The sequence below is a fragment of the Triplophysa rosa genome, linkage group LG24, assembly GCF_024868665.1.
Source record: "Triplophysa rosa linkage group LG24, Trosa_1v2, whole genome shotgun sequence".
Taxonomy (NCBI): Eukaryota; Metazoa; Chordata; class Actinopteri; order Cypriniformes; family Nemacheilidae; genus Triplophysa; species Triplophysa rosa.
In genome coordinates, this window is record NC_079913.1 from 912,862 (window position 1) to 938,518 (window position 25,657).

General features: G+C 39.4%; 2 protein-coding genes across 3 annotated transcripts in view; one reads left to right on the forward strand and one right to left on the reverse strand.

Annotated features, from left to right (window-relative positions):
• On the forward strand, positions 1-15,998 carry LOC130547569 (uncharacterized). 2 transcript variants are annotated; one of them, XM_057323602.1, is made up of 6 exons: positions 1-332; positions 3,860-13,734; positions 14,452-14,572; positions 14,882-15,071; positions 15,168-15,271; positions 15,618-15,998. In XM_057323602.1, exon 2 carries the CDS (start codon positions 3,914-3,916, stop codon positions 8,570-8,572), a length of 4,659 nt encoding a protein of 1,552 aa, XP_057179585.1. In that variant the 5' UTR covers positions 1-332; positions 3,860-3,913; the 3' UTR covers positions 8,573-13,734; positions 14,452-14,572; positions 14,882-15,071; positions 15,168-15,271; positions 15,618-15,998. The 2 variants fall into 2 exon arrangements, 1 of the variants encoding a protein (XP_057179585.1); XR_008961898.1 differs by having other exon boundaries at positions 148-332; positions 13,571-13,734.
• Positions 13,282-25,657, reverse strand: part of adipor2 (adiponectin receptor 2) — a 20,006-nt gene continuing 7,630 nt past the window's right edge. Inside the window, exons 3-8 of the mRNA XM_057323603.1 lie at positions 17,970-18,143; positions 16,404-16,575; positions 15,646-15,832; positions 15,181-15,368; positions 14,862-15,055; positions 13,282-14,555 (exon numbers count right to left, since the gene is read on the reverse strand). Of these exons, the coding sequence (XP_057179586.1) occupies positions 14,427-14,555; positions 14,862-15,055; positions 15,181-15,368; positions 15,646-15,832; positions 16,404-16,575; positions 17,970-18,143 (1,044 nt within the window). The 3' untranslated portion in view covers positions 13,282-14,426. The remainder of the gene's footprint in view (positions 14,556-14,861; positions 15,056-15,180; positions 15,369-15,645; positions 15,833-16,403; positions 16,576-17,969; positions 18,144-25,657) is intronic.

A 25,657-nucleotide genomic window follows, 5' to 3' on the forward strand; every position in this document is an offset into this window, starting at 1 on the left:
GCATATACATACATGAATCAATAATATATGCAGAAAAGATCATATGAACAATGTGATTTACATGTGTTTTACTCATGTGTTATGCATGAATCCTCTGCGTCAGAGCGCTGAAGCCCCTCCTGTGCCCAGCACGACCACGCGCTCAGATAACACGCAGCGCACCCGCTCCGCGCGCACTCGGTGTTTGATGCTTGTACCACATGCTCGACTGATGTAACGCGTTAAAGATCTGCAGATTTACGTGGGATCCAAGTTTTTGTTCTAAAAAGCGGCCTGGACACGTTTGGAGACGTCGACTGGACACAGCCTGTTTCGGAAATGCGTTGCGAATTGTAAGTGTTGAACTTTTAACTGTGAGCATCTGAATGTTAAGACTCGGGTAGGACAGACAAAAGTTTAGGAAACCCCCTTCGTTTCATTTTCAAACTAGACAACGTAACTTGCAAATTCATTTTGCGCGTCGACCTATACATTTGTGTAACACTTGTCTGTACTGACTGTACACTTCATGCGCGCAGGATTTGCCGTTATTGTTATTGTTGTTATTGAGTACGAAACCGCAATTGTAGGCTTTGTGTCAAAATATAATGATTTTGCCTGATTTTGATCTTTTTATATATTTTATTGATCTTTTTATATATTTTATATGTACGTTTGTCACTTAATGTTTAAAAAAGGGGATTTCATTTATTTCAGTGGCCAGTCACAGGGTTGGGGGTATGCAATCCTTACCAGACACGGGTTGGTTGTTTTCTAAATTTAGCACAAGTTAATAAGTTAAATGTCGTTAAATATAGCTGGCACTGTGGGGAAAATAATAGTCACACGTTTTTGACAGCATAGATATAAAGAAATAAGTTACAATGTACAGTATATGTTGCATTGTGGTTTTAAAGTAACCTTGGCCTCTTTACACAGCAAAGGCGGCACAGAAACTGAATCTAAAGCGGCATAAATGTGCATTTACACAGGAATTAAAATTATGCGAAATAATGCTGAACATAATCACAGAAGCACTGTTCTAACAATATGCTAATAAAATAATGCCTTAAATTAAACGACATAAACTAAAAAAAAATACTGACACTAATAATAATGCATACTTTAGGATAAAAGCAATATTAGGCTATAAATGCAACATTTTAAATGAATTTCCTAGCTAACAAACACTAACAAAACACACATGCATTCAAACTGTGCCACAGCCAGAAAGAGTAAACAGCACAAACAAAAATACTCCAAACATTTAAATAATTTTATGAAGAAATGAAACGAAAAATGTATGTTTGAATTATTTAAAAAGTATGCGTTGTTATTAATACAAATGTCGCTGTGTGTCTTTGGTTAGAGCAGCTTTAATGCATCTTCATTGACACCGATCCTGAGCCGCATCAGAGTCGCCTTTCATACTCTGAGGAGGGTCAGAGCCGGCATATTCATTTCTGTTATAGTCACACATTTATCTGTGTGTGTATGTAACTGCTCATAGAAAACATACGCTGAACTGATCTGCCTGTTTTTCTCTCTGCCTTTCTTTTGGCTTGGCAGACAGAGAGAGACAGAAAGCTCCATGAGAGAAAAGGGGCCACCTCATGATTTATCACCCGTTCAAAAACGGAATAAGCCCGGGGTTCTTTTCATGCATCTGGACATTTTCTCATTTTTTCACTTTGCTTTTGGGTCATTCTTGGAGTCTGTTTTGTTCCAATTATTAGGTTTAGCCAACCTAATGATTGAGCATTTTTGGAAGGTTGGCCACGAGCCACGATTATGGGAAGAACTCAGGGCAGACAAAAACATTTGATACTTTTACAATACTAATCACGGAGCGCCTGTCTTATCATGAGCTATGGCCTTGGAAAGGGGACAGAATGTAACAAATCTTTTCATAATATGTATCAATGTAATGAGAAATGTATTATTTTATTTTATATAAAAAACAAGATGCTGCCATTTTAAGTTTTACTGCTTAAGACACTCAAATTAAGATGTGAATTATTCATCTTCCTGTTTCCATCTGTAATGCAACACAAACACCTTGTATCTCACAATCATATGATCAACTCTTTCTTTCTTGGCAGTGTCTCAGCCAGCACTTTTGGGGCGGTTTCTCAGCATAGCAGCATGACATCATTTTTCTTTCGGTTACATTCGTATCTGTTGGCAACTTGTACAGGCACAGCTGGGATTCTTTAAGGATATTTGGCTTGGTTACAAGCTAACAATTCACACGCAATCTCAGACCCTGTCCACATTAATGAGTTTTCTAAAATGCGTCCTATTCGCTCTGTTTTGGCCTATCCTAATTCTGATTCACAAAACACTTTGCATTCTGCACAAATGTACTTTTGATAGTTTGTACTTTTATAAAAAAAGTTCATCTTTGCTTGATGTTTGCAGAGAAAGTCTAGATAGTTTTCAGGTCATTATGACCACATTCTTTTATTATCTACACGTATATGCTATCTACTGAAACAAATACATTTGAATGGTTCTAGACAGGTGAATTTCACTCCCGGTAGAAGTCGTTGCAATCTGCTGAAATATACTGTATATCAGTAGCAGATGTTCCCTGCCAAGGCTACTTTTGTCATTAAATCTGTTTCTAACAAGCTCTAGCGAAAGGAGTAGACACAATGAGTCAGATGCTAGTTTGTTTGGGAAATTTTGAGCAATAATGTTTTTTTTTTTGCACGTGGAACGTGCAAGATTTTTCCACATCGAGACGGCTTTTTGAAACTGCTGTTTTTGTGTTATAGCGTGGAACATTAAAACCAATGGGCACCATTTGTAAAACGCTTTTGAAGCGATAACTATTGTGCATAATTCTGATATTCTGATCATTTTTTGATGCAATTGCATTTTTGGGCTCTGTCATACACCCCACTTTTAAGAAGTATTCATAGGAATGATATTAAGGAGATGTGTTAATAATCAGACCAGTGATTGAGTGTTACTGAATATATGAAGATGATTTCATGATTGAATGACATAATCAGTATACTTAAGCATCGTTTGAGTGATGTTTGAACATATAAGTATATTTTAATCATTATAACCAAGTATAGAACAGATTTCAGCAATATAAAATTCAGTGATGTCTTTGAGATCTGTTTGACGCCTGACATAGATGAAGTTCAGAAGGTCGAACATATTGATGTCTTTGAGATCTGTTTGACGCCGTGGCTGGATAAAGTTCAGAAGTTCAGAAGGTCGAACATGTTGTTCATTTTGTGGCCCGAAAACTGGTACCAACAGGAAAATTCATTTTTAAAAAACAAGTAAAGGTCAATATTCCACCATTAGATACAAACCTTGTTGTCTAGAAGATAATAGTGGCAGACAAGAATGATTGGATAATAAAAATAAAAGATAAAGGGAATTTACCTGATTGGTTTAGGAAAGAACCTCCTTTCCTAAGTTTCACTATAACTGTAGGCTGGAAAACACTTGGTTTTCAGATGACTTGGGACATCTCACTTTGTTTGGCCTGATCAAATAAAGTTAACTCCTTGACACCTGAACCTTCTTTGTCTGGGAGATTTTTTGAACTTCAAGATCGACTTTTACCACATCATAACATATTAGTGTACTCAGAATAGTTCATATTGAAGTACATGTAGGTTTATTTCTTTATCTTTTTCATAATGATTCAACAAAAGTTAACAAAATTTAAGCATATCTAAAAATACATCATACGTGTTTTATACCGTACGTATACATATACATATTATCCATACGTTTTCACACAGTCGTAACTGTGTTTAGACATTGACTAAAATGTATTCATTATCATTATTATATTCGTAGCTACATGACCTAATTTTCTGTATTTGCTTTTCTAAATCTTTGCTTTCAGGTTACTTATTTTTTAATTAAGGCCAAAGGCAGCAGTCACAACGAAGCCATTATCATGCAAGGATACGCCCAGAGGTCAAATCGGCAACTTCTGCCTAGGTACCAGGAACCACCGCCGCCTTATCCACAAAGGAATTCCCAACACAGTCAACAGCAAGCACAGTTCAACCCCCAACCTTACTCCACAGAGCAGGCAAGACATTGCAACGGACAACAAAGGGTTGTAAATAACTGGAATGCGCATCAAGCTGTATGCTCGGATGCCTTTGCTCCCGCCTTCCAACAGTGTGACGGTCGCTATGGTGCAAACCAGACCTTACGCCAACAACCGCCCACAAGACACCAGCTACACCACAAACCTTCAAATGTGGCCCACAACGCTGAAGGGCAAGCACCCGGCAACCCTAATGGCAATAATAGATTTTATGGTCAATTCAACATACAGTCAAATTTATATGTTGCCTCTCATCAGAACTACAGAAACACAGAGACATTGATGATGTACACCAGCTCTAGTCAACATCATGCATATGGGACTTGTCAACAACTTCAGCCTAGACCAGATCACATCTATCCTCAGCATCCTCAACAGTTGCCTGGACAACACTCGGGTCAACAGCAGACTGCGCCGACATCTGGACACACCTTGCATTACAACCCCGCTGCCCAAAACAGAACAACGATGCAGAGAATGATCAACAACCAAGCTCAGAGCAGAACGGCAGTCGGATATACATCACCCAACTCTGTCCCGCTGCCACCTTCTGGACCGCACAGGAATATTTCACCACCCTCCAATAACGTTCAACAGAGCCGACCAGAACTGATGTCAAACACAAATCCAAATGTGTTGTCTGCTCAGTCTCAGAACAATCGAAGCAGCGCTGGGCATTCAACTGCAGACGCTAACGTTCAAACATGTTATGTTAATCAAAACGCTCAAAACCAGACGGCGCCCAACAGTGAAGCCCAGTTGAACCCCACCTGCCGACCTTTTAACTTGAATTATTATTTAAAATCGAAAATGTATGAAATTCTGCGTTCACAGAAAGAAGAACAAGATTTGAAGAACAAATCAACAACCACTCAGAACCAGTCGGATGTCGGTCCTGCCAACGAGACCGACCAGAACTCTCATTTACGGCAAATTTTATCAGAGCCAGATTTACAGTCTGCAGCTGAACCGCCGCCCAAACGAATGAACTTTGGTCAAACTCAGACGTACTACTTGAAGAAGTTACCCTCCAAAAACACAAGCGGGTTGCAGTCTGCCTTACCTGGCACCCACCGGATGGCTGTACACGAACATAACAGCACTGGAAATGGACACGGTGGGCAAAAGCAAAATGAGATTCAGTACGTTACTGACCCAGCCGAATGTCTTGAAGCTGTGTTGGCCATACAGAAGTCGTTTCAGAAAGTTCACAAAGCCGTAGCAATCGTCCCACCCATTTCCCTTCTAAATGCAAACACCGAGTGGACAGATGATGCATACACGAAGACTGATGACAGTCCACCTTTAAAGATTGATCTTGTGTGGTCGCTCGCTAAAGAATCTGATTCACAAAGCCCCATCACAACAGAAAAAAATGGAAAGCCGCTGTCTGAAGACTCCTCGCCTATGGTTGAGCAGGACGACAGAATGAGCCCTGAAAGTAAGACCACGAACACTGCAGACTCTTGCGTGACGGAAAATTCAGATTCGTTTTCTGTTAATCCAACAGCGGGGTGTGTAAATGACTGTGATTCAAGTGATGCTGCATTTGAATTGTCCAATTGTCCGGTGGTTACATACACGCTGGGAAACCTGAGGAACTTAGTAAAGTCTTTGGAGATGACCGAGTCATCTGCTCAACGTCCAGAGAAACCTGGAGGTGTTAGCAACCGGATCTTGGACCTCTACTGGAATGGAGACACGGAGTACCTTAAAAAGCATTTAAAAGAACTGCGTAAAGTGAGATCGTACTTTGATGTAGAAAGTGTGAAAGATGACACATCTGTGGTGTTTGCAAGCATCACACATGAAGAAATTAAGAAAGTGACTCATTGCGAGATCGTCACCGATGAGCTCTGTTCATCCTTTGAGGAGTACAGGTCTTCGTGGTTAAATGTTGATGGCCAGCCAGCGGATATCGCCAAGGTGCTTTCAGAACCGCTTTCGGATTACATCACTGTCTCGAAGGAGGCGTCAGGTAACGTTTCTGTCCCCGCAGACAACTTAGGTGTGAATTCCCTAAAAGACCCTGAAGTTACACCTTTTAATGTAAATGAGCGTGCAAAACCAGACTCTGAAAGTCCTGGAAGTATTTTCACACCTTCTGCAGGAATTGGCAGGACGGACACCAAGAACAAAGAGCATTCAGATGCAGAAAATTCTGGTGTCACGCCTCTTTGCAGTGTCCCCAGTGAACAAGAAACATTTGAGAACCAAGGTGACAACATGCAAAGCCACAAGCATCTAAACCCAAATCCTCCCGCAGACCTTTCGCCCTCGGCAGACACGTCTTCAGAACAGAGAGACGATACCACAACAAAAGAAAGTTTAAGTCAAGACAATTTAACTATCGGCCAGAATGAATCTGTTCCAAACATTGAGCAACAAGTACATTTGGACTCTAAGACTCTACTTCATGATCATTTGCCTTCGCCAGATTTACTTCCTGCGTGCTCTGGAGATAAACCTTTGCAATTGGTCAACGCTGTTTCAGATGCTGTAAAAGATATTGAAGAGATCTCCACCACGAAGCCCAGTAGTAACTTTATAAGCATATGGCAGGTTGAAGATATTTCTGATGATAGTATGGATGGTATGGCGACCCATTCTAACTATGCAGACACGATGCAAGTAGAAAATATTTCTGAAGATGAAAATTCAGATAATATGGAGATCTTTACAAACACCACAGGCACATTGCAGGTAGAAAATACTTCTGAAGATGAGAATTCAGACAAAACGGAGGCAATTACGAACTCCACACACACATTGCAAGTAGAAAATATTTCTGAAGATGAGAATTCAGACAACATGGAGGTCGTTACAAAATCTACAGATATACGTCTTGTGGAGGACATTTCAAATGATGAAAATTCAAGCGACGATTCCTTGTTGATGGATGTTACAGTGTTGTCATCCGAGGAAGCGTTAACATTTTTCCAACAGTTAGAAAAGAAATCTACTCACTCCAGTGTCGACCATCCAAAGCTTATGGCATCCTCACCCAATCAGCCTAACCGTGAATATAACAAAGCGAAGATTTGCTCTAGTTGTGGTATCAATGACATTCTGACATCCAATTCCACCAATGTGACAGACAGCGATAGAGAACTTTTTTGCCCCCTGTGTTGGGACATGGCACCATCGCTTGACCTCGAAATGGATCCGTGTTCTCCCAAAAGTAATGAGAGCAGTGACGGCGAGTCAGAAAAACTGGAGGATAATTGTAGTCCATCTTCAGAAATGGAAGTTCTGGAGCCAGTTATTGCTTCAACTGACGTGCACGTTGCAGAAGAAGAACTGACTGCAAAACCAAAAGATGACATGGTGGGAAATTCAGTAGCAGAACAAAAAACACCTGAGATTGAACGTCCTGTTGAACAGGAGATTGTCGAGATTCAACCAGATAAAATGAAAGACGAAAACTCTGAGAAAATCAGCATGCCCAAACTGCACAGCAATGAGACTGATGTTCTTGGCGATGGCGCTGCATCAGAAAAAATGGAGGATAATTGTGGTCTGCCATCTTTAGAAATGGAAGATATGGAGACAGTTATTGCTTTGAATGCAGCAAACAGTGCAGAAGAAGAACTGACAGAAAAAACAAAAGATGACACGGTGGGCAATTCAGTACCAGAACAAAAAGTGCCTGAGATTCGACCAGATAAGACGAAAGATGAAAAAATGAAAATCAAATCAAAACCTGCATTTCTCAAATGTAGGTTTAAACCCAGCAGCGCTAGGTTGACTTCTGATGACTCTGTCCTTTTCGCTCCGGATATTGTGCTTCAAAAGAGCCAGCCTCAAAAGAACAACCACAAAGCTGTGTCTGCAGTCAGCCGCCCTGGTGGCCAAATCCAGAACTGCAACAGTGCCAACAAGGTAAACAAACCCAGTGAAGAAAGACCAGATCCTCATTTACATGCTGTGAAAACTTCGCAGAACCACAAAGACAAAGGGAGAGAGAAACAGCCCAGTGATTCAACACAGTTTATGAACAAAACACTTCACAGGTCAACCATGACGCCTGAGGTGCACAATGATAATCTGTCAGAGAAGTTAACAACTACTGAGAAAAATAAAGTGAGATTTGCTTTATATGGGTCTAAAAACGAAAAACTGTGTGCCGGCCAAGGGCGCAAATTTTCACCCCCCACTACCTTAACTGTGGCCGATGCTTCCAAAGGTTTGTCCAAAAACACGAGCCAACGTTTTCCCGAAGGGCGGCGTTTGTCTGCTCCCGCAACATTGTCTGCTGACTATTCAGATGTGATTTCTGCCAAGCAAAAAGTTCACAACCAGTGGAGCAGCACTTTTATACCAACAGCAAAAAAGACGCCACCTCCCAAGTCTCCACCGAAAGGAGAACCACTGAAGAAAAAACCCCTGAAAGCTCATGAACTCTTAAAGTCAAACATGCCAGCATTAAAAAACCAAATGATGCATAGATCCGTGCTCCTGTCCAGCCAAGAGATCAGCAAAAGCGTACAAAAACACTAAACTTGTGTGTTACTTTAAATATGCTTACTTAAACATGGCTTGTGCATATGTATGCATATGGCTATTTTTTATAATTACATTACTGTGCTGAAGAGTTTTACTGTTTCTTACTGGCTAAGAAAAAAATATTTTTATATAGTTTAAAACAGTTGTTTTATTGTTTGTAGTTGTATATACAATTTTATGTAAAAATGGGACTGGATTACAGTTCACTTTAAATGTATATTTTTATAGTTTTATAGTTTTGTTCTGTTATGTGTACCTCTGTATTTTGTTTACAGTGTAAAATACAAAGTACTGTTTACTGGAAAAGCTTAATGAAGAATAAAACTAAAGCAGTTGATTATGTTGGATAAAATCTCTCGCAATGTTTTACTTGATATTTGATGTTTCACACCCTTTTACTCATTCCACTCCGGATTTGGTTTTACAGGATTTTCATGGTGAACAAAATCTTGGGTAAATATTAGACCGAACACACAGGTTAAAAATAGATACACTGTATGTTGGGATGTATAAACGCAAATGAAAAGCTTTGAAAAGCATTCAAGCCACATTATTATGCTATAAAGAAAAGGAAATAAAAGTGAGAATGGTAAGTTTACATTAAGGTTTAATTTATTTTACAATTAAGAGCATCTATTATTGTTAGGTAATGATAATTTCAACATTTGCCAATGGATTTTAAATAAAAAAAGATGTGGTAACAATATAAACAATTGTATTGGTGCCATATGAAACTTTTTGCTTAGCTGCAGATTCAAGAAGTAGCCCCTATTCATTTGAATGTACCATTTTATTTTTTCCTGTGCTCAATACAAGCATCTTCCATATGTACACGTACACAAATTCATGACATCCTCTGCTAAGAAATACTATTTGCTTCCTGTCCTTCATATACAGTATGCACATATGGAATAAACATCATTTGTATGTCACATAAGCTCACTTGAGTGTGTGTGCCTCTCTTTTCTTCCTTTTGCATATGGGTCACAGAAGTCTGTGGATAACCAACTTATCTGGTAATTGACAAAGATTAATTATGCTGTTAAAATGTACTAATAATCGTAAGGCCATGTTATTTATTAACCAATGTCAATAAATACAAGAATAATGCCAAAATAAATAAACAGAATAATTACCGATTGAATAAACCTGTCAAGGTTTAAAAATAAATAAATAAAAACACACAGTAAACAGAAATATAAATCATAAAATCATAAGACACAATCATAATCACGGACCGGAACTCTTCGTTTTACGAATATTATCGTTTATGTTTTTAGATCAAATTCATAACAATAACATTTTTCCTAGAAATGATTGCAGGTGTTTGTTTATATTTTGTTTATATTGTTTAAGTATTGAAAGAACCAGGCGATGTTATGTAAAATAACGGCGTAGGAATGAATTTGCAGTTCACCACTAGGCGTCAGTAGCGAGTTTTACATGCAACCGTGAATCAACCCTCAACAACATGACGCTTGATCATCAGAGTGCAGCAACACCTGTTGACAAGCGACACACACACACCGCACGCCACTTACTTGTAAGTAACTTTTCTTATAAAGCATAGAATCGCATAATGCCTTTGAAGAAGTCGTTATGTTGCCTAAAGTCCGCTGGAAAGAAAGATGTATAATTTGTTTCGGTGCGCAACTGTATGTATTTATGGACTCGACCTTTGACAGGCAGCGTCATGCTAGGCATGCGTATGTATTGTTTGTCCTGTAATCTTTCTGTATATATGAATATGCGGTCTGCACACAGTTTCAAACCAATTTGTTAAACCATTGTAGATTAACAGCAATAATGAAACACTCCTTTTAAAAACCCATGACCAGTTTAAGTATCTGAATTTACACTGGGCTTTACAAACAAATGTACAACATAACTTAATTGTTTTGCTTCCATGCTTTTGTCGCGACGTCATATTATTGCTTGCATATGTTTCATTTGTACCCTATATGTCTAGGGTTTCGTATGAAGAGTTTGGTGCCAAAATGAGATAACTAAAAATACAGCTAACTAACATCGTTTTTTTTTTTTCAAAAATCATGTTTTTTTTATTGAGAGTTATTATGGCTTAAATCAAAGCAAACCAACTTCAGTTTGATTGATATTCATTGGAATGCACAATAAAAAACATGATTTTTGAAAATACTAAAAACGGACTTTACTAATTTTGTTACTGACACGCACTATGAGGACTCACTCGATGTCTCCTACCACTCTCAGTCAGGATGTCACTCTCGCTTTCACCATCTCCAGCGGTCTCGATATCCGGTTACGCCATCCGGCCTTCGTGTGCAGGTCCGTCGTCACCTGTGTTTGAACCCTGGACTCTTCGTTCCAGTTTCAGTGCTCGTCCCCCTGAGCCCTGCACACTTCTGACAATTCTCTTCGTATATTTATATATATTTTTAGTTAGAACTACGTAAGAGATGTCATGGAGCACTTAAACTACAGCAACCCGGCCTTGATCTCTGGTCTGCCCGACCCAGTGGCAGCGCTCTTACCCCTGAGCTACAGGTCCCGGTTCGCATTCACAAGGCAATATTTCCAAACGGACCAAACTTTTTTAATAAAAGTCACGTGCGAGTAAACTCTCCTTCGATTGGTCAGAGTGCATCTGTTTATTTTCCGGCCGGTAACGTGAGTGATAATGAGCGTCAGCTGCGCGTTGTCTCTGTCTCTCACGGCGGAGCTCGGGAAGCATTAAAGGAGGAGAAGGACGAGAGCGAACCAGGCCTGGATTTATGTTATGTTTTATTGTGTTTGTGTGGCCGGCAGTTGTTGGACTTTTGAGGCAGTCCTGCATGTTCAAAAATTTGTACAGAGACGTTCTCCAAAATCGATTAGAAGTTTATTATCAGATGTAAAAAGGAGTAACAAAGCTTTGGGTTGTCAGACGACCTCCTCACTCCACCATAAGCCAACAACCCAAATTATTCAAAAACACATATATTTATTTGGTATGTGACGTCGTTCGCATCTTCTGACTCCTCCCCTGCCTCCCAAGGAGTGCTGCTCCCTTTCCACCACACCGTGCACCACGTATATCTGCAAAACATCTTTGCAACACATCTTCTGCAACCTGCGGTCAGTTGCTAATTTGAGGAAGTGTTCCCTAGAGACAGTTTCATATCGCAAAACAACATGTATAAATACTTTCAGTAAAAAACTCAATCATCTAATGCTTTAATTATGCAGCATTGTTTCTTAATCCTATGATTCAATAAAACACATCAAAACTCATGATTATACTTAAAACATATGCATTGGATTAATTCATAACATTCCTTCCCTATGAGACTCTTTGTCGGCAGTTATTTTGCCCCCCCATCAGAACTAAATGTTCTATCAGTTTTAACCCACATCCTGTTTTTTATTAACTCAGCTCTTGCTGAGTTCCTCATAGCACAGCAGTATTTTTTCATTAGAGCAAGCAAGCAAACACAGTTTATAAACTCATAATACCTCTACATCCCGGTTATATGATGTTATTCAATAAAACATGAAAGGAAACTTATCAGTTATCCCACACAGTCGACTGTGAGGGAGCTGTCAGCACTTTACTTTCGTTTTGTTGTTTGTTTATTTTATTAAAAGTTTGGTTTAACGTTCGCCGGTTCCCGCCTCCTTCCTTCCTTACTTTGAACATTGTTACAGGGAGCCATTAGCAAAACAATCCCTTTTTCGTCACGCAACTTTACATAATTACCCATCATACATTGTGATACAGTCTGGTTCGTTGGTCCGTTGGGTCGGATGGCTTTCACACGTCTACCGAACCGCTCCAGAGTTCGTTTGCAATCGGGTCGAGACCACCTTGTTCAGGCGGTCTCGGAGCGATTGTTTTGGGGCGGATCCTAGCGCGATTGCCGTGTTCACATATGCCTAAACGAATCGAACAAGAGAGAAAACGCACCAGGTTTCGAAACAAACCCTTATGTGTGAAAACGCCCTAAGTGTAATTTTCCCTTAAGTGTGTCCTTAAGTTTTACTTAAGTTATTCTCCTATTGTCTTTGGTAAAGGAAAATCACCCCTTAAGTGTCATACTTACGGGAAAAACTTAAGGTGCTTTATGCAACCCGGGCCCAGGGCCTTGCATGGTTTTGATAGGCCTAAACTTGGGGTTCTTGCGTTTTACACGCTTAGGGAACCTTAAAAATTGTGGGATTTGAATCGGGACTTTTAGGAACCAAAGACAAGCATTTAACCCCTTGGGTCTTGAAATAGGGAATACATTTTTGTGTTTAGTTGGTAAAAATCCTAAGCCACCGGTACGAACGCTGAAACTTTGGTAGGTGGTTAATGGTTCAAGGGTGGTTTGCTGGAGTTTGAGTGCTCCATATGTGGAGCTGGATTTTATGGGTACTTTGTTTTAAATAATTGAGAACTGATGTGAACTTTTGTATTGACTTTGAGTCAAACCTGAGATACTGAGCCCATTCTCGGGACTACAACCACAGAAAGTATATGAAGAGTTCTCATTTGGTTCCAAAATGAGAACTCGGTTTTATTTTATTTTCAAAAATCATATTTTTTCATTGTGCATTCCAATTAATATCAATCAAACTGCAGTTGGTTTGTTTTGATTTAAGCCATTGTAACTTATATTTTATGTTGAAAAAAAGGGTACAAACCCTGTGTGAAGCACAGGTGAAAAATTAGGCATACAACTTCAAAAACACACAGGCACGAAAAAGTTTTAAAAGAATTTTAATTCATTTAAAAATTAAAATAAATATCAATGCATGTAAAAATCTCTTTAAGAAAACTAAAACATTGCCCATGTTTAAATGTGGAAAATTACAGCACCTTGTAATGTTTCCATGGAAACTCTTTAATAAATTATATCATTTACAGATGATGACACACAGAACGTTACACAACAAATGCATCCTTGCCTTGTCAGATTATGATTTTTAGGTACTTAAAATTGCAAGATTTTTTTCACAAGTCTTTCATATATTCTTATTTCCCCAAACCAGGCTGTCACATCCATTTAGATGATGAAAAGAACAACAAACAAAACACAGACAAATAATCTGGAGGAAAACCAGCCTTCTGTGTGCCTGTGAAGTGACTGAATGCTGATTCCTGATTCAGACTCCGGGTGGCTCCATCGGGTCTATGGCTTTCCAATGTCCTACAGGTAAGGACAGATGTGTTTAGGACGTTAGCAAATGGAGGCATCTTCTTGGCCTCTTTGGAGCACCTCATGTTTGGCAATCTTACCCTTAAAAAACCAGCCCACTTCAGCCTTTTAGATTTTCCCTCTGGTCATGGCTGTAATACTTTACCGGCCTCTTGTTTACCTCCATAAAACAATGTAATGTAATAATTTGCTTTTTTAAAAAAAAACATTTTATAACTTTATTTCGTACAAATCTATATAACCCAAATTTAGAAATCTTATTTACATGAAAAATTTTAAAATGGCTAACTGCCCACCCCAAGAAACATGTACAATTTTATTTTTCTTCTTTTTTTTGAGAGAGAGAGAGAGTTTGTTTTGTCTTTACAATGATTTTCTTCTCAAACAAAGAAAACAACAATCAGCAAGAAACCAAAACATCTCTTCCTACACATGTTGTTTTAGGAAACACAAATTGCCAACCTGAACCTGTGTCCGCATTATCCCATGATGCCTTTTATTTAAAGGGGGCAAACAGAGAACAAAAGAAAAAGCAAAGGGGAGTAAGGAAGCTGTGTAACTGTCAGTCATTGCTGTCCTCAGGGGTGTACTCATCATGGGTATGAGGGACACAGCTGTTTCTGGCAGCAATAGTGAGAGGAACGTCGTCTCCCTCTAGTGGTGCGATTCGGCCTCACGAGGTATGAAGCTCACATGTCGCCCTCTTCCGTGCAGCCTCCTCCAACTGTGTAGCGGAACTCCTGAAGATTGGACACACCGTGGAAGTGCACGAAGGCCCCGGCCACCACCAAGACGTGGAATAGCTGATGGGAATGGAACTGGCAACAGAAAACAGGTACAAGTAAGAATTTGTGTAAATCAAAGGGGAGTACAGAATTACAGGCCTAAACATGTGACAAAATTAAGTTGAGTATTCAGTGAAGTATATTTTGAGGACATTCCAGTAGAATACTGTTAAGGTAAATTAATCATAAACTATATTAGTCTATTTAGGAGTTAGCAGTGACCTAAAACAAGTTGTTTTCTACTAGACTAGACTTTTTTTATTTTTATTTTTTTAAGTAAAATCATTAGGTTCAGGTAGCTTCACATACTTGTGTTTGCAGAATTAGGTTGAAACTCACCCAGATATCACACTTGCCAGGAAAGAATCTCTCGGGGATCCGGGCGGCGTACAGACATGCTCCGGTGATGTACAGGGTGGCCATGAGGAAGAGCCAGCCCATTTGGCCCATGGTGGTGGCTCTCAAGAAGCCTTCTGAGATCATAAAGTGCAGCGTCGGGACGACCCCGCTGAGCCCCAGACCCACAAACACACCTATGGAGAGAACAAGGTGTGTATATATCACTGCTTCCCTACAATCCACATGTTTAAATTTGTGTAAATATACAAAAACACTACACGTTAACCCATGTTCAACTGTCGATAGGATGGGGTCTTACCAGCTCTGACTCCGCGGTACTGCGGCGTGGCGAAGAAATCGCACTGAGAGACGGTGATGGCGGCGATCCCCAGTATACACACTACGATCAGGTAGATGAAACAGGGCTGAGGGGAGCAGTAGAACGAGTAATACAGCCACGGCACAAAACTGCCCATGATCAGGAACGCAATGCCTGAATAGTCCAGTCTGCAGGGAATGAGAAAGATTCATTAATTTACATCACTATGTGCATGTCAAATCTTTTTTCAGGTAAACATCGTTTAAGTATAAAACGGAATATGTTATATTAAGTAGAGACCTCAAGTGTAGTAGTTATATACAAACATTACTACAATCAATGAATTCTGTTAAAATAATATTATTCATTGTTCATTTTTAATACCTAAAATGCAAGCCACCGTTTACTCAATAATATTTTCTGTTTTGTTCCTCTAGGCTGTAATGCATATCATCAGGCTCTTACTTTGAGAAGACGCGTGACACCCCTTCTGAGTGGCAGTAGACCGTGTGGAAGAGCCAGGAGAAGGACAGGCAGAGAATGGCTCCCAGAAAAAACATGCCAATGACTATCTTCTCCTGGAACGGCGCCACAAATGACATATTGGGTCTGAACATGTACACGATGCCCAGACAGAGAAAGAACAGGCAACCTGTAGACACAAGTACCACGCTGGTTACATATTTGTGTGTATTCATTTAAATTACGCCAACTGATACTTATGAAGGGGCGATTTATGTTTCTGCGGGGTTACTGTAATAGGCCACTCCCCTTTTCATTCTGTACAATAAATAAATAAACAGCCTGCTGTGAAACAGTACATTTGTAATCTCAAACTACGTACCAACACATGCACCTATTACACCATCATCAAAGATCTACTTTGTCCGTTATAGCTCAGCTATTAACTGGATTTCAATTAATCAATAACTACACAATACATCAATACCATTATGTAGAACATGCTAGGGTTAGCATGTTCAACATAAACCCATCTATTCCAGTTCATGACTTTAAAGACTGTGTGTATATATGTGTCCACTAGGTGGCACCACTTAACAGAATAAAGCGGTGCAGTAAATGCACTGATCAAATGCAGAACATTCACCCAGAAATTTTACAATCATTTTCCTTCTGGGACATTTGTAATAACTAGCTATAATAAAACCAAAGAGAATAGTATGTGCATGTCCCTATTAAAAAAGTGCGTGCGTGTGTAGTACCTAAAAGATGGGTCCAAATGTTGCCCGTTTCTGTGTGGATTCTGAAGATGCTCTTAAAACATGCTCTGAAGGAGGGCATGGGTGGCCTGTGTCCGTGCAACAGGAAGTCATTATCCTTCAGCCAATCAGGAAGGACGTCATGTGGAATGACACGCCATCTACCTTCCCACATCTAAAATAAACAGATGTAAACATCACATTGTAAGAGTTTAAAAACATCCCAGTAAAAAGAGAGGAGTAAAAGCACATGCAAAAACTACATATTCATGTTAAACAAAAGCACATAAACACATAAACGCTGACGTAGATATGCAAGCTCATGTGGTGAAATGTTTCATAATTCATAACGCAATGCGTCTCCAGTGTTGCCACCAAAGGGCATTTATGTCAACCTGTTTGGTTAAAGTTAATACTAACACGAGAGGCTTAAACAAGCCAATTGTAGTTTCATCTAGCTACCTAAATAACACCTGGCACAGAAATCAGAAAATAACTTGTCTGAGGTTTGTTAGCACCACAGCAACGCAAAAATATTAACTATGCAAGCATTTATGTGTGTTAAGGTGAGTTTTTAAGGCATACATTAAACATTAATCTAGACTTAGACATTTATGTTGCCACGTAAACCTTGTTTATTTAAACCAAATCAAACAAACAATAATTGTTGTGTTTAACGCATGTAAAAACACATCTATGAGGAGAAAAAGACCACATCTGAATGTTTTTTAACATGGTCACAAAAGCTAGGCTGCCCAGTTCCTCTAAACCAGCTGTGGTCAAATTGCCGAGAAGCAGATAACTCGGTGTTTCTAAAGAGTTTTCCGATGAAAACCACACAATCATACCACTCACAGACACGACCGCCTGATAACACCTGCGACTGCACTGTATTCATTAAGAGGTTTACATCTAACACTTCCTAGCACATGACACGCTACTCTCGCTAAACTTAGAGGAGAGCATGGAAGAAGATTCCTAGCCTCACTGAGACGTGCTGTTAAATAAATAAATACACAACAATGAAACTAGGTCAGGTTTTCGATTGGGTCAACGTAAGACGTGCCTTTCGGTCATCCGTCAACCTCTGTGTTTTCACAAGGAGCTTTCCTAAAAGTGCACCTTTTAAGACGCCACACCTGAGTGCTGATATTGAATGGCACTGATTGGATCTCGTGCTGTTTGCTCTCCAACAAAGCTTCGCTTCCTCCCAAGAGGGAGGGCAAAAAGGGAAGAAATGGGCTCGAGAAAGCCAAAAGAAATCGAAACGCATGGCATGCCACAAAGAGGCAGCCTTCGAAGAGGACTTCCTTTTCCCCTGAAATGTGGCTCTCAAGAAAATGGGCGTCTGCTTTGGCAGGCTTGTGAAGGATGTTGTCTGTGTCCTCTGGCACGTTCAGCCCTGGGGTCAGGTGCGCTGATATCTCTCACAACATATGGGACTGCATTTAATCTTAATCTCGCTGTAGGACCTTAAACATAAGACTCCTCTGTGTTTATGGAGTACGAGGTCTCAGCTGTGAAATCAACGGATGCGTGTGTGTGTTGGTGCATGCGAGACGATCTGACCTTCTGCACGAATTCCTCCATCCTCTCCATGGCGTAATGCGCCTGTAGCAGGAGACCTTCATCAGAGCTTCTCTCTTCTTCTTCTTCTTCTTCGTCGTCTTCCTCCTCCTCTTCCTCATCGCTGTCTGTCATTTCTTCTTTGTCTTTATGTAATGCTTTCCTTAAGGTAGGACACTGAAAACATACACAATAATACAGGTTTTAGTGTCAAGAAATCATTTCTTTTATACATCTTATGTTAGACAGGGCTCGCTCAATAATATGAAGTTGTTTATCTGAGGCGGTCAGGAGAGAGGTTTTGAATTTTACTTTAATCCAACCATAAAAATATGCATGGCTTTTCATTAGAGATGCACCCAATAATCAGTATCGGTGGATAAAAGCTTTTTTCACACTATCAGCTATCAGCCGATAGTTTAAAAACAGCCATTGATCAGGGCCGATATATCCTGTCAATCAAAAAAGGACAGGAAAATGCAATGAATTTGTTGCTTTGTATATAGAAAATCTTAAGAAATATCACCAGTTTGATGATCAATATTAGTAGTCATTACTTGAATTAATAACATTCAAAATATTAAGAAATATTAATTTAATCTCCAGAATCGGTATCACTTTAAATAATCAGTATCGGTCGAGAACTTAAATATCGGTGTATCTCTAAATTTGATATGTACCACAAAAGAAGTTATATTTGGCATTAATTATTAAAACCGTGAAAATTGTGTCAACTAATATACAGCAGGTTTGCAATAATAGCTTGGGGATTTATATATCCATCATGTACATTTACGCATTTGGCAGACGCTTTTATCCAAAGCGACTTACATTACATTGTATTATACATTTGTTTCTGACTATGTGCAATGCCCTGGGATCCAACCCATGAAGAAATTATGAGAAGCAAGCACCCTTTTGCTTAAAAAAAGACATAAGCAAAATCTTTCTGATTATTGTCATTTTTAACTCAAACGATCACAAGTTATTCTCATAATTTCTTATCTACGTCAGCTGTCTAGACACAAAATTTTCGACATCATTTGATACATCACAGAATTGATTTCGCAGTCTGTGTGTTATCTGAACGGCTGTGTTAAGGAGACCCTGTATAATTACACTAATTTAGGGTCGTGTCCTGCAGACACCAATAGGACTTCCCACAGGACGTGTTCTTGCGTTCAAAAACAGGTGTATCGAACAGAACACATAGGAAACCAAACAACAGGACAGGAAGTGTGTGTCAACCAACAATTAAACAAATAGCACAGACAATTGCACAACCTGACAGACGTGTTAAATAGCCTAAATACCAATTACCTTTTATGACACGAAACGCTTGTTAAAGATGGTTTCAAAAGTGGTGTTATGACGACGGCCACAGCTGTAGTACTTCAAAGAGTCTGTATACACAATTATTTTAATCTAGTTAACCAGTCTGACCAATTCCATTATACGCCCTGATAATAAACTCAATCAGAACCTATAGGAAGGGTCATTTAAGTTCTCCGTCTCCTCTCAAACACACACTCAGTTTCATTAACACTGCATTGATTTGTATGACCTTGCTTACGGCGTGTTCTCGGCCCTTTGTGTGTTGGAGGCAAAGCCCTGCCGACTCGTTTCCATTTCTCTCTTTCTGCACAGCGTGTTCCTATACCAACAATCAGTGCTGTGTAGGGGGCATAAAGATCAGCCCCAGGCGTCTTATATACACTAACGTACAATGTTTAACCCATAGGGTGTGTGCGCAAACATCAGTAACTCTATCTGTTAACAGTGTGAGGGACACGTTGTCTCTCAGGTACCTCCAAAAGCAATTTAAATGCATGCAGGCTTTCCCAGGACAGCCCGGATTGAATAAATAGTAAGTCGGTTTGGCCTCGTAGCAAATCTGGGGCAGGCGAAGGTGTCATAAAAACTGCAGCGCCCGAGATATAAAGAAAAAATCCAAAATTGCAGAAGGTGAAAGTGTGAGGTATTGGTTAGGTTAACAAGATTCGCGAGTAAGCAGATCAGACTTGGCCATCGTGACAATCTGTGATTGTTAATTGACGCCGATGTGGAATTAGTGTGGTACTAATTCTCTACTAGCCTTGTAAATAAACTCCTCCCCTTTGCTGAGAAACACACACAGCTGGAGGGCATCCTTAACAGAATACAAATGACCACGAAAGCATCACTTCCGGTCAACAACCAGCAGGGGTCTAACTGCAGCAAATCCAGATCCATGGACCGAAACTCAAAAAATGGCAGATGAAGACAACATCTGAAACACTTTATTTTTGAACTCTGTTATTAGGTCAAGTCAATGAAACCGCATCGCATACAAAAAAAAGGTGTCTAATTTTGCTTTAACCCTGCTTTGCTTCAAAGCAATGCCATAAATAGACACGCTAAACATATTCTTGTGCTCAGTCATTCGACTAAATGTTACTTAACTTTTCACTTTTAAGTAGTGCGTGTCCGTGCACAACTCGTCACCACAATGGTAGGGTGTGTTATGGGTGACCAGGGCGTGGTTATGTTTATTGCTAGGTGGTGGTGGTTATAGCTCACATCCCTCCCTCAATGAGTCGTAAAACTAAGTCCAATCACATATCATGTTACTACCTCCAGAGTGTCAGGTGAGTTACAACGAAATTTAATACAACAACATGTATGAAACACTAAGATCTGTCTGGCAATGTATAAATCGAGGCAAAAGACTAAAGGCTATACTGAATGCGTCTTAGTGACAAAATAAACCAGTGCATTCTGGGAAAAAAATAATAATGGTGACTTTCAGTGGTGGCACCTAATTTGTGGAATAGTTTACCTGTACACATAAGAACCGTTCAGTCTGTGGGAATTTTTAAGTCATTACTTAAGACACACCTGTATTTCTTGGCTTTTATTTCGAGCTGAGACATTGTGGTGTGTTTACTGTATTTGTCTTGTTTGTGTGCTTTTGTGTAAGACTTTTTCTGGACATTGTTAAGCACTTTGGTCAACCATGGTTGTTTTTAAATGTGCTATATAAATAAAATTGAAATGAAATGATTTTAAAAGAACATGTATTTTCACTTGACATACTATTTGTCTCAAAATCTGGGACACAGATGTGCGAGCAAAGAGGTCACGGTAAAAAGTTTGACCGTCTAACAGCGTGTGTTTCTCTTGTTGTCATGAAGCGCGGAGGCGGTACAGCACTAGATCTATAATGCATGAATAACCTACATCCCATGACAATGTCTCCATAACCAGTGTATAATTGATTGTGTTTCATCTGTGTTTAACCCACACGTTTCCATAAACGTGTGAATGTGTGTAGGAGAAGGAACAGGTACTAAGCTGTATTGGATACAGTTGTGAGAAATCTAGTGTGGAAATATGTGAAGAGAAATCTTTGTGTCCTTTAAAAAATCTTTTTCCCCTCTTGAACCACACAGAAAGCCTCTAGATAACATTGTTTATCATGAATACAACACTAGACTGAATTATTGAATCTAGGTAATGGCATAAACATTTAAAATAGGAATATGAGACGGGGCATTTAAGCACATGCTCAGTTATTATTATTATCTAAAGTGACCAGACAAAGACGAGTCTAAACATTAAAAGCAAAACATTTCAAACACACCCTACAAAACACTTTGAAACAAGCCTGCAAAGGATGGTACACACAGATGTAGTCTCGAATATAAACGAAATGGCAAATAAATTTGTCATCGTGAGCAACGCAGCCACATTAAAAAGAACTCGAGACGGCTTAAATCAATATAAACGCTTTTGGGCTAAATGAGATGCGTGATGTAATTAACTTTCTGTGCACTGTGATTGGTTGGATGTAATGACCTTTTCTAAAGATCATCGGGAACTATAATCGCTTTCTTTCTGGAGAGAAAACAAGCAGTTTGCTTGTCTTGCAGGGACACAGCTGGGCCGGTGTAAAGGATGAGGGGACTGTAAACACAGAAAGCACCATCTATACACCCCATTAAACAACCGTGCGTTTATTACAGACTATAATAGAGAAGTGAAACAAACACAAGGATAGGTCTCAAAACGTCACTGTAACATTGTAGTGAAGTACTCTTCGCTATGTTCATTCGAGCTGAACTAATACTCAACCGGTCTGATTTGCTGGCTTTAGGATGACTCATCTGTAATGCCCAAGCCACCTGCTATCCCACAACACTGCCAACATCTTACAAGCTTTGTTTCAGTGCTTTTTACCTTTACAAGAGACAAGAAGAATACACATGGTTAAAAGAAATCAACACGCATGATAAGGACATATGAACGCCCGAGAGTGCAACAGTTGCTTTGGTTATAGCAAAACCAAACGTAAACGAAAAATTCCCACATTTGTACACAAAGCACACTGGATGCTGACATTTCACAAAACCAAGAAAAGAACTCTGTTTTCGGTGACACGGCTGCTTTAAGTAAACAAACAATAATGTTTTCATTATATTATCAAACAAAGTGGACATCAAACAGGGTGTCTGCAGGGCTCTTTCAGCTCGGGGGGTCTTGTATGAGATTAGTTAGGGGACGGCTGGTGGTCACATTGCATGCTAACCTGCGTCTCGAAGTCAGATTAGAACCAGATCAACTGCATCACGTGCTACCAGAGAAGGGCTGAACTAGACTCAAATATCCCGTCTCCCAAAAAACACTACAAAAGAAGCGTCTATACGCACTTGCTCTGATTTTACTGATGGTTTTATAACAACCCATAAATTAATCATTATGACCTTGCACTTAACACAAAAACTTCCTCTTTAAAAGCAAAATTGTGCTTTCCAAAAATCACAGAATACCTCATGTGACTGTAAAACAGAAACCAACAAATTGCTTTGTTGCATCTCTGTGGTCAGTCAAGAAAAAAAATCCTTTTTGCCTTTAACACGGAAGACATACATTTATTGCTTGATGTGTCACCAAGTCATCCCAGGGTTACATTAGGACACATTATAAAGGTTTATCTGAGCATAAGCTACCTTTATATGACCTCATCAATCAACACAGTATCAACTTGGCGACATCTCTCAAACTGATCTTAGCACGGTCAAAACATTTACGCCAAGAATCCTGGCACATCGTAAGGATTATAATAAGCACCGCACGCTCGGATATAACTCTGAAAGACCTTGAAAGACATATCGAGAAGCATGTGTTCATTGATAAATAACAGCAGCAGAAGGTTGGGTAGGGATACGGACACTGCATTTCAATTCCTGGAAAGCTGGGAACATCCTGTAGCTGGCCTCTGGAATGGCATGCCCGCTGCGGGAGAGACGCATGTCTCATTGAGTACACTTCAAAGACAAACAGCCTGCGTCTCAGATCTCTGTCAGAACATTTAGATCTTTGTAAAGGTATTGTTTGATAAAACTAAGCAGCTTCTTTATTCCAGCCAAATCCTTGTTAAGATTGCATGTGTACACCAGGACCTGTGACTGAGCAGACTTAAAGGGGTCATATGGCACGATTACGTGTTTTTCTGTGTCTTTGGTGTGTTATAAGCTGCAAAAATCTGCGCGGTTCAGAGAGGAGATACAAACATGCACAGTATGCGGAAAATACAGCGTTTTTATATCTTAAATCGTGTATACACATTGCATTACATCTGAAACAAACTATAATATTCGTTTTAGCCGTGTCATATGACCCCTTAACTAATCAGAATTGCAAAACGTACCGTCTAAACAACATGTTTTCTCATGTTACACACAAACTTTCCATCACAAACAAACTATAATCCAGTTGAACGGGTTTGCCCCTCAGCATTTCCTTATAATCGCTTAAACAAATTTTAAGATACCACAGCAAAACATGACATCATTGGGTGTACGCAGAACAATTCCTCAAATTCTTCACATTTCTTCAAATGTTTTTCATTGGGCTATATGTTTGCTACATTTCCTTCACAAATGTGAGATATAAGCCAATCTAAGTGTAACATACCTGATATACAGTGACCATGTGACCGTAAGCTTGGTGTTTATTCAGGCACTAACACACACACACAGCCAAATGTGCAAACACACAGATGTCATTTATCTGCTATCTTTGACCTCCTAATTGCAGCACATGACCAGTACATTTCTAAAGGTTTCTCCTTTTGCACTTCACAGAATGAAGTCACACAGGTTTAAAACACGAGTCAATGATGACCAAAGTTTAATTTTTGGATAAACTCTCCTTTTGTTTTTGGTCCTCTCCCTTCCACAATCACATGTTCAATGTTGTCGAGCCAGTTTCTTGCTCAATTTAGGAAATGACCTTTACACCGACTAACCTCAGCACCACGAATCTGCCTTGCGCATGTGACATTGATTCGCTCGCGCGGTCTTTCATATGTCTATCATTTCAAACACAAACCTTTACACGACCTAGCCCTGACTGGAATAACTTTCCAGAAGTTCCAGAAAAGTACAACGGTTACAAGCACTGGTAACTTTTGGTGACCAAACAAATACAACTGTTTTCGAGCTACTTTGTAGAAGTTTGGGGAAGTATAAAACATAAACCAAGTCTATCTACACATTCCAGCTTGACATTCGATCGTTTGATAAACACTCTCTTCCAAGCTGGTTTCTTGGGAAATTAAGAGCTGCAATTAGATGGAGGAACAAGAATGAGTAATCTGATAATGTAACGATTGCCCACTTTGGCACATGACATCATTTGATTGAGTGATAAGACTGACGGATGTTCAACTTCATCCTCCTTCCGTTAAGGAGAAAATAAACCACACAGACCCACGAAACTACACTTATATTAAAATAATTATGAGGTTCCTGGTTAAAAATGTACTACTTTAGCAGATAGACTTCTAGTACGGCTGTTACCACAAAAAAGAAAACATTTGCCTACACTACACAGTTGCCATTGCACCATCACATAAGTGGTGATTGTAAGAACATAATGTAAACAAATGAAGTTCATCAACATGACTACCTTCAGAAGAGTAGCAACTGGAGATCTGTAGTATGCACAGACAAAAATCTATAATACAAATAATATCATTCTCATTATCTTAAGAGAAAACTAAATTCCTGCTTTTCTTGATTAAGATGAAAAGCAGGTTTGTCTGGCAATGGTCTATGACCGGTTTGTTTACACTAGCATAGTGTTTGTAGATCATTCTTTGATAAGCAGAAGAAAGGCTCAACCTGACCATATACACCACTGCAGTCCAAATGTAAATCATATAGACCACTGGAAAATGTAAACACCGTCTAGAAGCACCTCCGATTTCATTTTTTATTTTACTTTTTTAATCCTACATATAATTAAATCTTAACGATATAACATTAACATGTCGATATGCTCTGTTGGTTGTATTCTCTTCAAACAATTGTGCAAACATTTTGTTCATGTAACTGAAACAGGAAGTTCTTCAGGACAGCATTGGACCAGCATTGTTAACATCTTCCGATAAGATATAATACATAAAGTACAGGCATGTATTGGTGTTAAAACAGTCTAAATGAACTCTGTTAACATACACTTTCCAATTTAACACTTCGTATTCTTGCCCATATGTACATATGCTCATTCCGAGCCCAGATTCATCTGTTTGGTCTATTGTGTTAAACATGCTATTGTTCCTTCGCACCGCATGTCAAAGGCTGGTACAGACACTTCTTAAGCACAATGCTGATGGCATGAGACGCTCAAATAAACAAACTTGACAC